Below are 14636 nucleotides of genomic sequence, written 5' to 3' on the forward strand. Positions count from 1 at the left end.
GCAGGTATCCGCATCAGTGAAAAACCAAAGTGGCATTCATGAGCATTAATGAGCAGATGCCTTGTGTTAGTGCTGTTTTCTTCCTCCCTCATCCTCCTCTTCTTTTACACCAGCTCCCGTTTCGATCGCCTCCCTCTGCCTGGATCTGATTACCCACAATCCCTAAATACGACGTGAAAGCTTCCTGCCTCGCCTAAAAGTGCCAGCTTTCAATTTATAGCTCTTCTTCGTCAAACACACACACACACACACGAACGTTTTGCTGTATAGGTGGGGGTGCTGCCATGTTACATGTTTTACGACAGTCCGCTCTGAGATGACTTTGGTGTTCACTCCGCTGCAGCTCCTCTGGCGCAGCTGGGAGTTTAGTGCCTTGCTCGAGGGCAACAATTAACAGCTGATTAACAACTTAGTTAACAACTTTTATGTTGATTATTCATTAAAAACTATATTTCTATTTGATTTATGTCTGGCAAAAGGCCAGGCATAAATTGCAATTAATGTGCGAAATACTCCTATATTACATTATAAAAGCTTTGAAAGTATAAGTTTTGCCATTGCTGTTCATTCTGGGGAAATTTAAAGGGTTTTATTTGTTATACATCATGGGCCCTATTTTAACGATATAAGCGCACAGAGTGAAGCGCCTGGCGCAGGTCCGTTTAGGGCGTGTCCAAATCCACTTTTGCTAGTTTGACGGCGGAAAAAAGGGTCCGTGCGCCGGGAGCATGGTTCAAAAGGGTTGTACTTAGTGTCTTCATTAATTCATAGGTGTGTTTTGGGCGTAACATGCAATAAACCAATCAGAGATCATCTCCCATTCCCTTAAAAGCCAGGCGCGTTTGGACCTTGGTGCATTGCTTTTATGATGAAGGATTTGCACCGTAATATTTCTATTTGTAATCTTTTGCATGTTTGTGTGCTGCTGTGTGTCCCTGTGTGTAACAAGCATAGTGTGCATGCGCTGTGCATAAGCCTAGGCACATTTTACTTTATACTTGGTCAATGGCGTGATCACTTCCCGCTGCCTCAAGATAGCAATACGCCAAGAATTCACCTGAACACACCTCCCTGTAAGATCAGCACGCCCATGGGCGCAAAGACGGGCGCAGGTGCATTTGTTATTTAAACGACGTGGGCGCTGAACTAGCAAACACTTGGGTCGGGCTTTGTGCTGCGCTGTGCTGGGCGCAAGATAGGACCCTATGTCTACAAGCATTTGGAAGATGCCATTTGATGCCCTGCTTTATAAATATAATAACTTATATAACTTTTTTCCCTACTTGTAACTTTATAAGCAGCAAAGCAGTAAGACAATCCTGTTTGACTTCCACAATAATGATGAAAATATTCTCAAAGATGCAACTAAACCGATTTAGAAGCGGAGGGTGTGTCTTGGGAGGCTCAGTGTGTCATTTGCTTTATTCGGACACACAGTGAAGCATCAGGTTGTGTTTAGTTACAGGTCACGACTGCGCTCTGTGGTTTGTCCTCTCCGGCTTCATGTGCTGTCATGGAGAAACTACGCACCCCAACTGGGGTTTTTTCTTTGTCCTGAAGCTACAGATTCTGTGGTTAATGATGTGTTTTCATAAACTCCAGGCCCTCAAGATGTGAGGGCTGTGCCATAGTTTGAAAAATACACAGAGTTCAAGAAGGAAATACAAAATCCAGTGGTGGAATGTAAGGTCTGAGAGAGATCAGCGGTTGGAAAATGAAATTGATAAAAGGAGCTGGTACAAAAAGTGAGTCGAGTCAACCCGTTGTCACTCGTAAAATACGGACGTTTGGATAGTGGCTGTCAGCGTCTGAAGCGACGACAAATGCGCCCTTCAGCGTTTGTATAACGTACCGGGGAGAGCAGCATCTACATGGGGTTTAGCGAGTAGTATGTAAGGATGAAATTCCAAGTAGGGAGGTTGGTTGGGGTGGTGGATGGGTCAAACACAGGACTTTCACCCAGGAGACCAGGCTTTGTGTCCCGCGTGTTCCCTAAAGTCGCTTTCTTCTTTAACCGTCCCGTTATTCCCACGTGTCATGGAAACATAAGCCCACCCACGACCTTTTCCTAAACTGTCCCGTTCCCACGTGTCACAGACCTTTTCCTTAACATAACTGCGCCAAAAGGGACGCCAATAGTCCCGACCAAGCGTGTTTAGTTAAAGCGCAATATATGACGCTAAAGGAGACTTTTAGCGTCAATAACAATGACAAAGGCACCTGACCAAGCGTCAGTATTTTACAAGATAGGAGTGAGAATGTGTTGGTCGATTCGAGCCTAACCATGTAGTGGAAATGAGGCTTAAGATGCTGCAGTGGCACAGCTCGAGACTGTCCTGCCCTGAAAAACGCTCCCACAGGTTGTTTGTTCAAACAGCAATTAAGACGAAAGCGATTTGCTGTTCAGATGCACCAATCAGGGCCGGGGGGGGGGGGGTGTGGGGTGTCTAACTGCGTGTCAATCACTGCTCAGGCAAACGCATTTCATAGCGTCCTCCCCTCCCCTTCCCCACTCTTCACACACGCTCTATCGTGAACAGCTCTCCCTTGTGGGGGGAGGGGCTTAGGAGACCGTTTTGGGCTTTAGCGGAAAGGGGGGAGGGACTGAGCAGTTGTCAATGTTCAATTTGTTTTGGCTAAGTCCTGGATCTTCACAATCCTACCTACAGCACCTTTAACTAAGTACTTTTGGTGCCTAAACATAACCAAACTGCGAGCGTTTCACAACGTTAAAGACGTGTTTAAAACCCCAACCGTTAAGTTCTCTGGTTTAGATACGAGGACGGAAAATGCTCCTGTGGGTCGTATTAGAAGGTAAGAACAATCAACGCCTATCGTCGTTTCTATTTCAAACGATGTTTGAGAAATCTGGGAGTGATGCAGGGATGTTTTTCTTGTGAATAAGTTGATCAGTCGAGGCGTCTGGCTACAGAGCCACATATTCAAACGATGATTAAAGTAAACTAAGAATTCTCGTAATGAGAATGTTAATGGTAATGTCAACGAATGTCTTTAACAATGAAAGCAAAGCCACTGTTCACTTTCTGCTTTCTTCACAAACTCCAACCAGCTTACGTTTAAACATTTAAAGAGGGACATGTGTCTCTCATTGCCCACAATGCCAATAAAACGGGGCCAAACAGGGCTGTAAACTAATGCCAGCTAATTGTCAGAAAACTGCAACACTTGTGCCTGAAGCAGCGAGCTGCGACTTGCACCCCCTCCACCAACACCTCTCAACTGGTTTCATCTTACTCGGCTTCAGATCTCACTTTTACAAGATCTCCATGTTTCCTGAAATATTTGAGCTGGAACCCTCTGAATGTCAATACGCTCATGGTTACCATCCTGACCTGACTGACCTATGAGGCTTTAGGTAAAGGTACTTTATTGTCACATACACATACATGTAGCGAAATTCATTCTCTGCATTTAACCCATCCCCCAACGGAGCAGTGGTCAGCCATTTACAGCACTCGGGGACCATGATGGTGGGGGAAACTGGAGCACCCAGAGGAAACCCACGCAAACATGGGGAGAACATACAAACTCCACACAGAAAGGCCCGGAACGACCTGGATTGAAACCCAGAACCTTCTTGCTGTGAGGCCACAGTGCTAACCATTGGGCCACCATGCTGCTTCATACCAGAAACAAGACGAGAACAGGTCTAAATGTTAGTGAGTTCAGTTTGCTCTGGACGGAAGTGGTTAAAAGAGTTAAAAACGTTTCCATAAGTCTAATCACACCCCTGTTTTGCAATCTCCCTTTGTGTTTCAGGCTGATGAGTCAGACAGATGTTGACAGATTAATTTGATCCGAGGCAGCTTTGAGTTGTGAAACTTGTAGCCATGCAATACTATGTCCTAATGTCGGTAATGGAAATAATGCAATGATCCGTGCTGCAGATATGAGTCACATTAAATAAGAAGAGACTTTGTCCCTGATCTTGATCAGTTCCACACAGCGAGCTTCACAGTTTTCAAATTTAAAAGTGAGTTATTTTTATAAAATGTCCTCTATTCTTATATTACCTCAATAACAGGACCGTTGCGTGCATTTATGCCGCTCTAGGTGTAAACACAATTGTGCCGCCCCACTATTTGAAATGTAACCTACAATATACCAACAATAACACGCAGCCAATATAAGCAAAAGAAAAACAGCAACAACACAAATGACAATATACTGCATACACATCATGCAAATAGACAACTGCAACACAGAAATTGTCAACAATTATTAAAGTAACCAGGCGCATGGTCTATGCGTATATCTGAATGACAACAACAGTTCCACCGTTGGCTGCTAAGTCCATGGTTGCATCAAAGCATAGCACTGCTCCTGGGGAACTTAACAGACTGTTTTAGCTGTCCTAGTATTTGGTCATAATATCCACATTATTGATTATTATTCAAAATCTAATTGTGAAAATATGTTGTTAAAGCAACAATAGTCAACCCTACAATATCGACACTGATGTATTTGATAAAAAAAACATCATGATATCTGATTTTCTCCGTATCACCCAGCCCAATTGTACAGTGTATTGTACAGTTAGTGTTCCGACCTCTGACCTTGTGAGAAGGGTTATGGTTTGATTGACAGACACACATTCATTGCTAATGGACTACAAGAGGTGACAAAAAGTTGGGCCAAACAAAACAGTTGCAATTTTTTTATGAGCCCGCAAGTGCCGCTCTAGGCCGTTGCCTATAGTCTGCCTATACGCACGTGCCGGCGCTGCTGAATTAAGTGAATAAAGTTCCCTTATGTCAAGTATTCCGGATACTTCGACAACCCAAACACAACAGTTCCCACAGAGTCAAACACTGTGATGTCTCCTGTATCCGCTGACAGCTAAATCGGGGGCTAAATATTATCATTTCTTAAATGTAAAAATAACTGCTTTTCTTTTTAAGTCAGGGGGAAGAGAATGTCCTTGTCGGTGTAATAAAACAATGGAGCAACGGAGGATGTGAAAGTCGACCAGGAAGAGGAAGGATGTGAGGAAGGAAAGCAGCGGACAGAGGATGGAGATAGTAGTAGAATGTGTGTGTGTGTGTGTGTGTGTGTGTGTGTGTGTGTGTGTGTGTGTGTGTGTGTGTGGCGTGATCCTCAGAGCTGCAGCCAAACTGCCCAGGAGACTTAAAACTTGATCAAAGTGTTGGGTGAAAGTCTACGTTTTTCCTTTGACTTTATCTGGTACACAAACTCTACTCCACTGCTTGAAAGCCCTGTGTTTTAGGAGCCAAGCATCCATTCCGACCTCCTCCCTATGCAATCTTCGTCTTATACAGCAGCAGTCAATGTGGTGCACATAGTAATAAATTCAAGGAATACATACAAATTACAGTGCATTACTTTTCGTAGCTACAGGTATGAATGGTTCATGAGAACAGCCTGAACTAAAACACTGGGGATGCACCGAATCCAGATTTGAATCCACTGGTTAAGATTCTGCCGAATCCGAAACCGAATACCGAATCCTTCTCCCATCCTCAGTCCATGGTCAAGTTTTTAGCTGTGACTGTCCTTCCTTTGCCATACCTGAAGTTGCTGCATTTTGGCTGCTGTCTGTAGATTCCTTCATGCACAACTCGTATTCTTCCAGATGTTTCATACCAGATGTTGTAACAGCGGTGATGTTGTGTATTGTTTAGGGTCCTCGCCACCACCAGACTAATCGGCATTGCAGATTGAACATGTAGCTGGACTTGAATGGTCTTCTTTTGACTGAAAGTACTGCCAAACTACACTTTTTCTGCTCAGGAGTTCCATTTTCACTTTCTCACAGTCTACTGCACTGAGCGCTCCACCTACGTAAACGCCTTCCCGTAATCAACCGCGGCATTATGTCGATCAGCGTAGCGAGCGTAGTGCAAGTGAAGGGTTCGGTTCGGTGGAAAAAAATTCTAAGTTTCGAATCTGAATCCTGGATTCGGTGCATGCCTACAAAACACCCTTCAAAACGGAAAGATCCAGTCAGGATCACCTACCTGATCAAGACACACTGGTTCTGCAGCCTCTTCCACAGCGAGCGGTAGCACTCATTGGCCACGGCGAAGATGTGCGGGGAGATTTCGCCGAGGTGGTGTCGACTGTACAGCTCCACAGCCGACCGCTCGTACAGGCCGGCGAGTGGCTGGTAAGGGTTCACCGCCGCCAGGATGGAGCCGATGTATGTCTGAGGATCAGAAGAGACGATACAGCGTGTTAGAAAGACAAATTTCTACGAATGGAAACATGACCTTGTATTAGATTAAATACTTGCTCTTGGGGGGAATTGTTGGGTCTCTGTTAATTATAGAGTGTGGTCTAGACTCTCAGATAATGACTCTCTCATGATTTGACACTATAAATTAAAGCTGCAAAGATTAATCTATTAATCAATTACTTGTCAACTATTAAAAAATAGCCAACTATTTTGTTAATTGATTAATCAGTTTGGGTCATTGCTTATGAAAAAAAGATTTCTCTGATTCCAGCTTGTTAAATGTGAATATTGTTCTAGTTTCTTCTCTCCTCTGTGACAGTAAACTGAATATCTTTGAGTTGGGGACAAAACAAGACATTTGAGGACGTCATCTTGGACTTTGGGAAACACTGATCCACATTTTTCACCATTTTCTGACATTTTAGAGACCAAACAACTAATCTATTAATAGAGGAAAATATTCAACAGATTAATCGACAATAGTAATAATCGTTTGCTGCAGCCCTAAACTGTTTGTGGTCAAATTTCAGTGAAATTGATTCCCTCCAAAGCCAGAAAGTCAGATTTTGTGATGGATCTGTATGAGTCTTATTGATTTTCTCCAGAAAATAATCAACAGATTAGTGGACAATAAATATAATTACTAGTTACAGCCCTACTCTAAACAAAAATAAATTAAATGAACTGTTTTACAGCACCAACAGTTGCAGAACATCAGTTTCTAAAACCCCTTCTGATGACAGGTGTAATAACTCATCTCTGAACCTATACATCATTACTTAGAAGCGAGGATCGGCGCCAAACAGCTCTGCTGCCGGTCACTGCTCAGGTGGAAGCACAGACTGCCCGAAGGCTGCACATAATGCAATTTCTCAGACAAAATCACAGAGTCATAAAAATCCTTATTAGGCTCCATGGAAGAAAACATACCACTAAATCTCCTTCACCAGTACCTCTAGGGCTGGGACGATATGCTTTTAGTCCCAATACGGATCTTTACCCATGCATGGGCGCAGATTTGATTTATATTGTGATTTTCATTTATTGCAAGTCGATAGTATGGAGTATTGCGGTTTTCTTTTCCTTCTTTAACACAAACAAAAGTTGGATAATACATTTCTAGAGACAATATATCATGAGACATTTCTAAAAACTGATTGTTTTCTAAGAATAATGCACATCACATGTCAGTCAGTCAGTCAGTCTGATATTTAGTTCATTAGTAAAGAAGTACATAACGTGGATTTTCTGCTTTTTCTGCTTTCTGTTTTTTGGATTGTAGTCGACATCAGCCGTACCGTAGAAACAGAAAATATTTAAATAAATCATTGATAAAAAAAATAAATAGAAATATCGATTCTGGGGAAAAGAAACAATTTTTAAGTGGCCGGGTTGGCTCTGTGGGTAGAGCAGGCACACATATACGGAGAGGTTTATGCCTCGACGCAGAGGTCCAGGATTCGAGTCCGACCCGTGACGATTTCCTGCATGTCCTCACCCTTCTCTCTCCCCTTTCTCACCTAGCTGTCCTGTCAAATTAAATTTTTTTTTTAAATCATCCCAAAGAAACAAACATATATATGATTTTTGGGGATTTTTTTTTTACCATCTCTTCCATCCAGGCTGTCGGGAAAGCCCAGCAACACAACATTCAACCCATTTGACCTTTCTGCTTTTCTTTTCACCACCTCCTTCAAATGGCAGATTTTCCAAAACCAGTTTCATATTTCAAATCTCAAAGCATAACAAACCAAACTGCTGAATCAGAAGCTTGCGGAGCCAGAACTAGTGTTGGCAGCAGCGTCAATGCTGCGGTGGGGACTAATGGATAAATAAGACATAAGAGAAATAAGAGGATAAGAGAAAAAATGGCAGCACATCAGCTTGTATCTGTGAGAAAACAGCCGGGTGTTTGTACCAGGGGCCTCGGTAAGAGAAGTCGTAAAGGATGCAGCGGCATCATCTGACTCGTTCAGGTTTGTGCAGAAAGGTGATGCTGTTAGAAATGATCATCGTCATCAGGGGCGGATCCAGATATTGTTAATATTCGGGGCTCAGCCGAAACCTAGCGGGGTTCCGGGGACCTTTTGATAATAGAATGATAAAAATGTGTACATCATTTGGGAAAACATGACGTTTGTTTTTTTTACGCTTTTCTTTTGCTTTTTTGGACACTTTCTACTTTTGTTCTGAGTTGTTTTGTTGCTTATTTTTGATGCTTTGTGTTGCTTAAGACAGTTTTTGTGCAGCTTTTGGGGCATTTTTTGGTTATTTTGATATTTTTGTTAGCTTTTTTTGTATCTTATTGTTCTCCAACTGTCTTCATCGTTCTGAAAGAACATAACAAATGTTGAGGATGACTAATTTTCACTCCTGTTTCTATTTGAACTAAGTTCCATAACATAGGTAGGGATGCTGCTGGGATGCCCCAGTCAGGGAGACTGAGGGGAAATGACACAAAGTTAAACTATTTTTAAAACACTAAAAGATTCAGGGCTTTTGAGAAAAACATTTGGGGCTGGAGCCCCAGAAGGCCCCCCCCCCCCCTCAGTGGTGAAGCTGATGTTGGAAGTTGCAGTTGGAAAGGTTAGAAAAGCAGGATGTTTTTGTAACATCTACTTGAGCACAAAAAACAGTAAATGCTTAGAAGTGCAGTAAACAGGCTGAGAGAAGTTTTCCATCTCTCAGACATGCTTACATTCCAAGAATGAACATTCCATAATAAACAGTGGCAATTATAGTAACAATTCAATTCAGTTTTATTTATAGTATCAAATCATAACAAGAGTTATCTCAAGACACTTTACAGATAGAGTAGGTCTAGACCACACTCTATAATTTACAAAGACCCAACATTTAGTTTGACAGTGGCGAGGAGAAACCTCGGACAGAGCCAGGGTCTTGGTAGGCGGTGTCTGACGGTGCCGGTTGGGGGTGTGATGAACAGTGGCAATTATAGTCACAATAAAGATAATGGAACTATGACTAGAAATAATAGTTGTTGCAGTTCAGGGCATAGTAGGGCATAGCAGGGCGCTGAGCAGGACCAAGGCGGCAACTGCAACCATGATTTAGGTGCCACCCCAATCCTAGGATATTGGTACAGCAATATACCGTTGTCCTTCGTGTGATACGACATTCGATACGCTGGCGTCAAATATGGATATTTTAATGAATAAAATAAGGCACTCTGATCCCAGCAGAGATGGCGCTCAACACATGAACGAGGGAAACTTGAACATCAGTTAACAAGCCGAAGAGGTTTTCACTGGGATGAACGGAGAGCAGTTTGAGGAAACTAATGGATGCCCCAGCCATGTTTAAGTCCAAAGTCTGGACCCAGAGTTGACTATAGTTGTGTCATTTTAATGTATGCCTACCAGACACTAGAAGACTCTGAAAAGACTTTAAAAAGACTAAAGTCTAACGTCAAGACGGGAAAAAGACTGACTCGGACTGAGTTTTATGACGACCTTACACCAAACGATTGAGACTCTAGCAAAACTCTCATGATTTCATTCAGATTTTGGAAAATAGTCTGCAACAGTGGAATATCTTGAAAAGTTGTTTGGTGTAAGGTCGGCATTACAGGCTGAAAAACCATTCTAACAGTTTGGACTTGCAGTGAATAAAGAGATTTGTCTGAAGATGAGAACATTTTGTCAGTGCATCTCGGACCTTAAGTGAAAATGTCATTACGGCAGTGCACAGTGTTCCCATAAGCACACATTAGGACGTAGCTGTTGCCTGAAGGAGATGATGAAATGCATTTAGAAGAAAGAGACGGAGAAGGACATTTTGGTGTCTCTCTCTCTCTGCCTGTCTCTCCATCTTTCCGCCTGCAGCAACACGACTCGACTCTGTCTTATCGTGTTCATCTGCACTGACCATAAAAACACAAGGCGGCAAAAAAGCAAACAGGGCTGTCAGTCTGTCAGTCACAGCATAACCACGATTTCAGCGCCTTGGTATATTTCAAACCTTTCATTTTGTGTGTTTTACTAAAGCCAGATATTTTCCTTGCGTCTCTACAGTAGCTGTTTATTTTTTACGGAAGAGGATTAGGGCCACATGTGAAAAATGTGTTTGAGTTCTGAGTTTTAAGTCAGAATTTTGACTTTTTCATTATATTTTGTGACTAACCAACATTTTCACATTTATTTTTAACACAATACACAAAAGATACAATTTGGAACATGAACATTGCACCACCCACCCAGACAAAAATCAAGAAAAGATGATACAGTAACTACAATATTCAAGACCATTCAACAAAATAACCAAATTAGGGCTGCAAAATTAATCGCAATGTTATCGAAATCACAATATGGACTTACTCAATATCCAAATCTAGGACTAATGCAATATCCAAGACTATTACTATTACTATAATAGTGGTCAATAAGAGAATGCCATGCTTGAGGTGAACTCGATAATATTTAGGTTAATGGGCATGCTGATGTATAGCCTGGACCTACCAGACTCTGGTACATTAACCTGGACCTACCAGACTCTGGTACATTAGCCTGGTCCTACCAGACTCTGGTACATTAGCCTGGTTCTACCAGACTCTGGTACATTAGCCTGGTTCTACCAGACTCTGGTCCATTAGCCTGGTCCTACCAGACTCTGGTCCATTAGCCTGGTCCTATCAGACTGGTACATTTCATTTGTACAGAGAGTCTGGCCACTCTCCATTGACAAGTGTTAACTTCCTTGAAGGCGGTTACTCTGTTGAAGTTTAAAACTATTGGATCTGCCCAGAGCCACTTTGGATCTGCCATAACCAATCGCTAACATTTGGTCGTGACGTATCGTAGCATCGCTAGCGTTAGCCTTAGCCAACTCCTTCACCACTAACGGAGCGAGCTGGAAAATCAAACTTTTCCCGAACCCCGTGGGGAGGAGGGCCACAACATCATGGCCACTAACAAAACTCAGCAAAGACTGTTCTTGCTCGGGCTTTAACTTCTGGATATTTGGCAGCGTTGCCACAACGGACCGAACGGCTTCGCTCGCATCTTTCTCCGCCACCATTACAGAACTACAACTCAAACTAGCGCACGACCTCAACGTCATCGTTCTCAACCACTCCCTCTGTTCGGTGATTGGACCGGTAAAGATTTGGGCGGAGAAAACCCAAGAATATACCGCAAACCCAGACAGAGTACTGAAGGAAAATGAAAATTGAGCAAGCCAGGCTAACTGATGTATGGGGTATGGAAAGAATACAAGCAATAAAATCACCCTGGCAGCGCAAGGTTTCAGCTGAGCAGGTTAGTCCGCTGCAGAGCTCAAAGGGAGCTTTTCAGGATGGAAGAAAATAGTTTAATTTGCCTGACTGATTGTATATTTTCCAATAGTTCCAACAACTACACATGTACTTCAGTCATTAAAGGGTAAAGTACTATGTGTAATTCTCTTTTTTTTCAAAGATAAAGCTGGCGTTATTCTATAGTTATTTACTCATCATCAACCAATCCCCTGAAAAGGTCCAGACCAACAATGTATCAGTACTTTTTGACTTCCCTACTCTTTCTGTGGCTCTCTTCTACAAGCCCATTGGTTCCTGCTGAAGAAGTACATCTTTAGAAAAAAGAACTCAGAAGAATAAATAGTTGGGCAGTAGTTTCCAAAAACAAGTGGGCACTGAAGTTTTTAGAGAAAGCTAATCAAACAGAAGGAAACAAGTGCATCAAGTGTGCACTATTTTTACGCTATAATTCCACTAAATTCTTAAGATTTTAATTCAGGATCTCTGCTGACAACTGTAAAACAGATTCCGTTTGGGTCTGTCCATTAGTTTACAGTATGAAACTATCCCTCCCTGTGTTACATCCTGGTTAAACATCCTGTTTGAACAAAAGATCTATCAAATTACAAGAGCAGTACGATCCCTAAACTCTGCTCTACGATGACTTTACAAGGTGAGATAAGGTCAAAGTAGAACATTACGTTTGTTTACTTGGAGTTACCGTCCACTGGACTCCCCTAAAAACGTCTTCATAACCTGCATGTTAAACCCCTCGCACTAATCTCCCAGCCGCCAATCACACTGCCTACTGACTGATTGACCTACATTCAGCCTGGATGCAAATACATTTGAATGGCAGTTGTGGTGACAGTATTTACATGACAAATAATGGCTCGGGCTATCCCGCATGTGCAAATCAGCCAGAGAAAAGACGAGTAATGTAATGTCATTGTATTGAAACAGGGACAAATTAAACATTAATCCGCTGATCCACTGCTGCTGGGTCTAACGTTAGCGGTCCGCTGACCCACTGCTGCTGATGTTTACAATCGCAATATTATCGTGACAAAAGTAATGTGATGATATCGTATCGTCAGGCCTCTGTAGATTCCCACCCCTAGGTACATTATGGATCACAAATCAATAAATGAACATGGCATCAATGTGATTTTTAGAATGTACTTGTCACTTTTCTATGGTTTCTTTTATTTATAAATGGTTGTTCTTAACTTAGTTGTATGAAATAATTGTAGACATGTTTTCCATTCATGCCTGCATACTGCTATCTAGTTATCTTCTTATTTTTCTTATTTTCATTGGATTGTATTTCTGTTTGATATTTCACTTTGTACTCATGTCTCACATGCAAATAAGTTGTTGATCTCAATGGGATGTCCCGATTAAATAAAGTATATATGAATCAGCATGCGTGTTATCTCTCAGACAGAGCAGAGTGTAAACAGGCAGTCACTCTGTGGACTTTAAAGCAGAAATTTCCGTCCTCTGCCAGTAAACTGTATACAGTCGGACTGATCTTGTGCACCGCTCAGTTCAACGTGTAAACTTCTTTGCAGAAGATTATGTAGTGTCATGTAATGTTTGGGAGTTTTACTTGAGTTCTTATTTAAAGTATCTGGGGGAAAGTCAACTAAGAAGCACCCTACGACTCAGACTTTTACACCTTGTGACAGCTGTAAGGGCTAATTCTAGTCATTGTAGATGTGGGAATCACAGAAAGCCCCACAATATTACGATATTATGACGATACGTATGTCACGATACAAAATTATTGCGATATTCTGCAATATATCGCAACCTATTTTAACAACTTCAAATCAAGTCCCCATAGGAAAACATTGTCAACAACTGGTTTTTCTAAAAACATAAATTGTTTGTGAAGTGTTCAGCATCTAGTAAACTGAAAAAGCAATTGATTTTATTATTCTAGTACCAGAAAGTTTAATTCTCATGTGCAATTGAAGATTGACACTTGGTGTCCGTGTATCGATAGAGTATTGCCACGGAAAATATCACGATACTATGCTGCATTTTTTATAGGGACAAGTATGTAGCATAGACCTATGCCAAACACCACAGCTGAACAAACAGAGACATGTATATTTTTAGATAAAAAACATATGAAGACAAAGTTTTCCTTTGGGGACATGATTTGAAGTTGGAAAAAAAAGGTAATAATGTGCAATATTTCGCAGAAAGTCCAATAAATGAAGTGAAATACTATGCAAAAGCAAAACTAAAACTCAATTGAATTTAGAAGGTCTGACCTGCTACCCTGATCCTTCTTCCCAAGAACAACATCATAAGAAAAGCTTCTAAAGGGGGTTCAGTTCACACAGACGTGAGCGTCGCTAGGAGTGATACAAAAAACGCTTTGGGTAAAGTCAAGCCGCCCCTTAACTCGATGAATTACAACCATTTGGACTCAATTAGATCCCCCCCCCCCACACTTTGCTCCGTCCTGGTAACAGTATCCACGGCAGCCCCCTGGCTGAGAGCTAATTGGCTGCGACTCTCATCAGAAGCCCCCCTATTGGCTGATGTGATTAACCGCGGCCCCTCGTCCTCCATGTGTGTGGTTGCTCTGCGTTTCAGAGTCATACCACAAAGGTGACGCAAGAAACCCGATATCAACATTTACATTGTTGGTTTGAGGTATTTAACCTGAGGTATTTATGATAGAGGACTTACAGGTTTACATGATTCCAACAGTATGATGGTTGGTACCCATAGCTCGGCCTTTAAGGGCGTTTTCACACCTATAGTTTGTTTGCTTTGGTCTGAATCAGTTGATGAGTTTGTAAACTCGGAAGGACTTACCTTTGGTTCAGTTTCGTTTCACACCTGGAAAAATCCAAGCATACGAAAATATCGACGGGGTACCCCCCGCAGACCACTCGGCGTCTACGCCGGACCCTATGCCGTAGTCTGACGTGCACCTCTCGAAAAATGTAACTACACGTCGAGGCAGTCGCAGACCGCAAGGACGGATGTGTCTGGGGGCGGGAGCAAGAAAGTAAATACAGGAAGAAGGTCCTGTGTACTGGACTTGTGCATATTTCTGGCATCTCAATGGTCAAATAAACTCAATTTATTTCAATAATAGGACATTGTTTGACGAGCGCTGTTTACGACTTCTGCTGTGCT

General features: G+C 42.1%; 1 protein-coding gene across 3 annotated transcripts in view; it reads right to left on the minus strand.

Annotated features, from left to right (window-relative positions):
- The window catches only part of myo10 (myosin X), a 163748-nt gene that overhangs the window by 76523 nt on the left and 72589 nt on the right, over positions 1-14636 (minus strand). For all 3 annotated transcript variants that reach the window (XM_078265082.1, XM_078265080.1, XM_078265081.1), the window contains exon 4: positions 6000-6187. In XM_078265082.1, coding sequence (XP_078121208.1) covers positions 6000-6187 — 188 coding nt within the window. The remainder of the gene's footprint in view (positions 1-5999; positions 6188-14636) is intronic.

The sequence above is a fragment of the Sander vitreus genome, chromosome 12 (genome assembly GCF_031162955.1).
Source record: "Sander vitreus isolate 19-12246 chromosome 12, sanVit1, whole genome shotgun sequence".
Classification (NCBI taxonomy): Eukaryota; Metazoa; Chordata; class Actinopteri; order Perciformes; family Percidae; genus Sander; species Sander vitreus.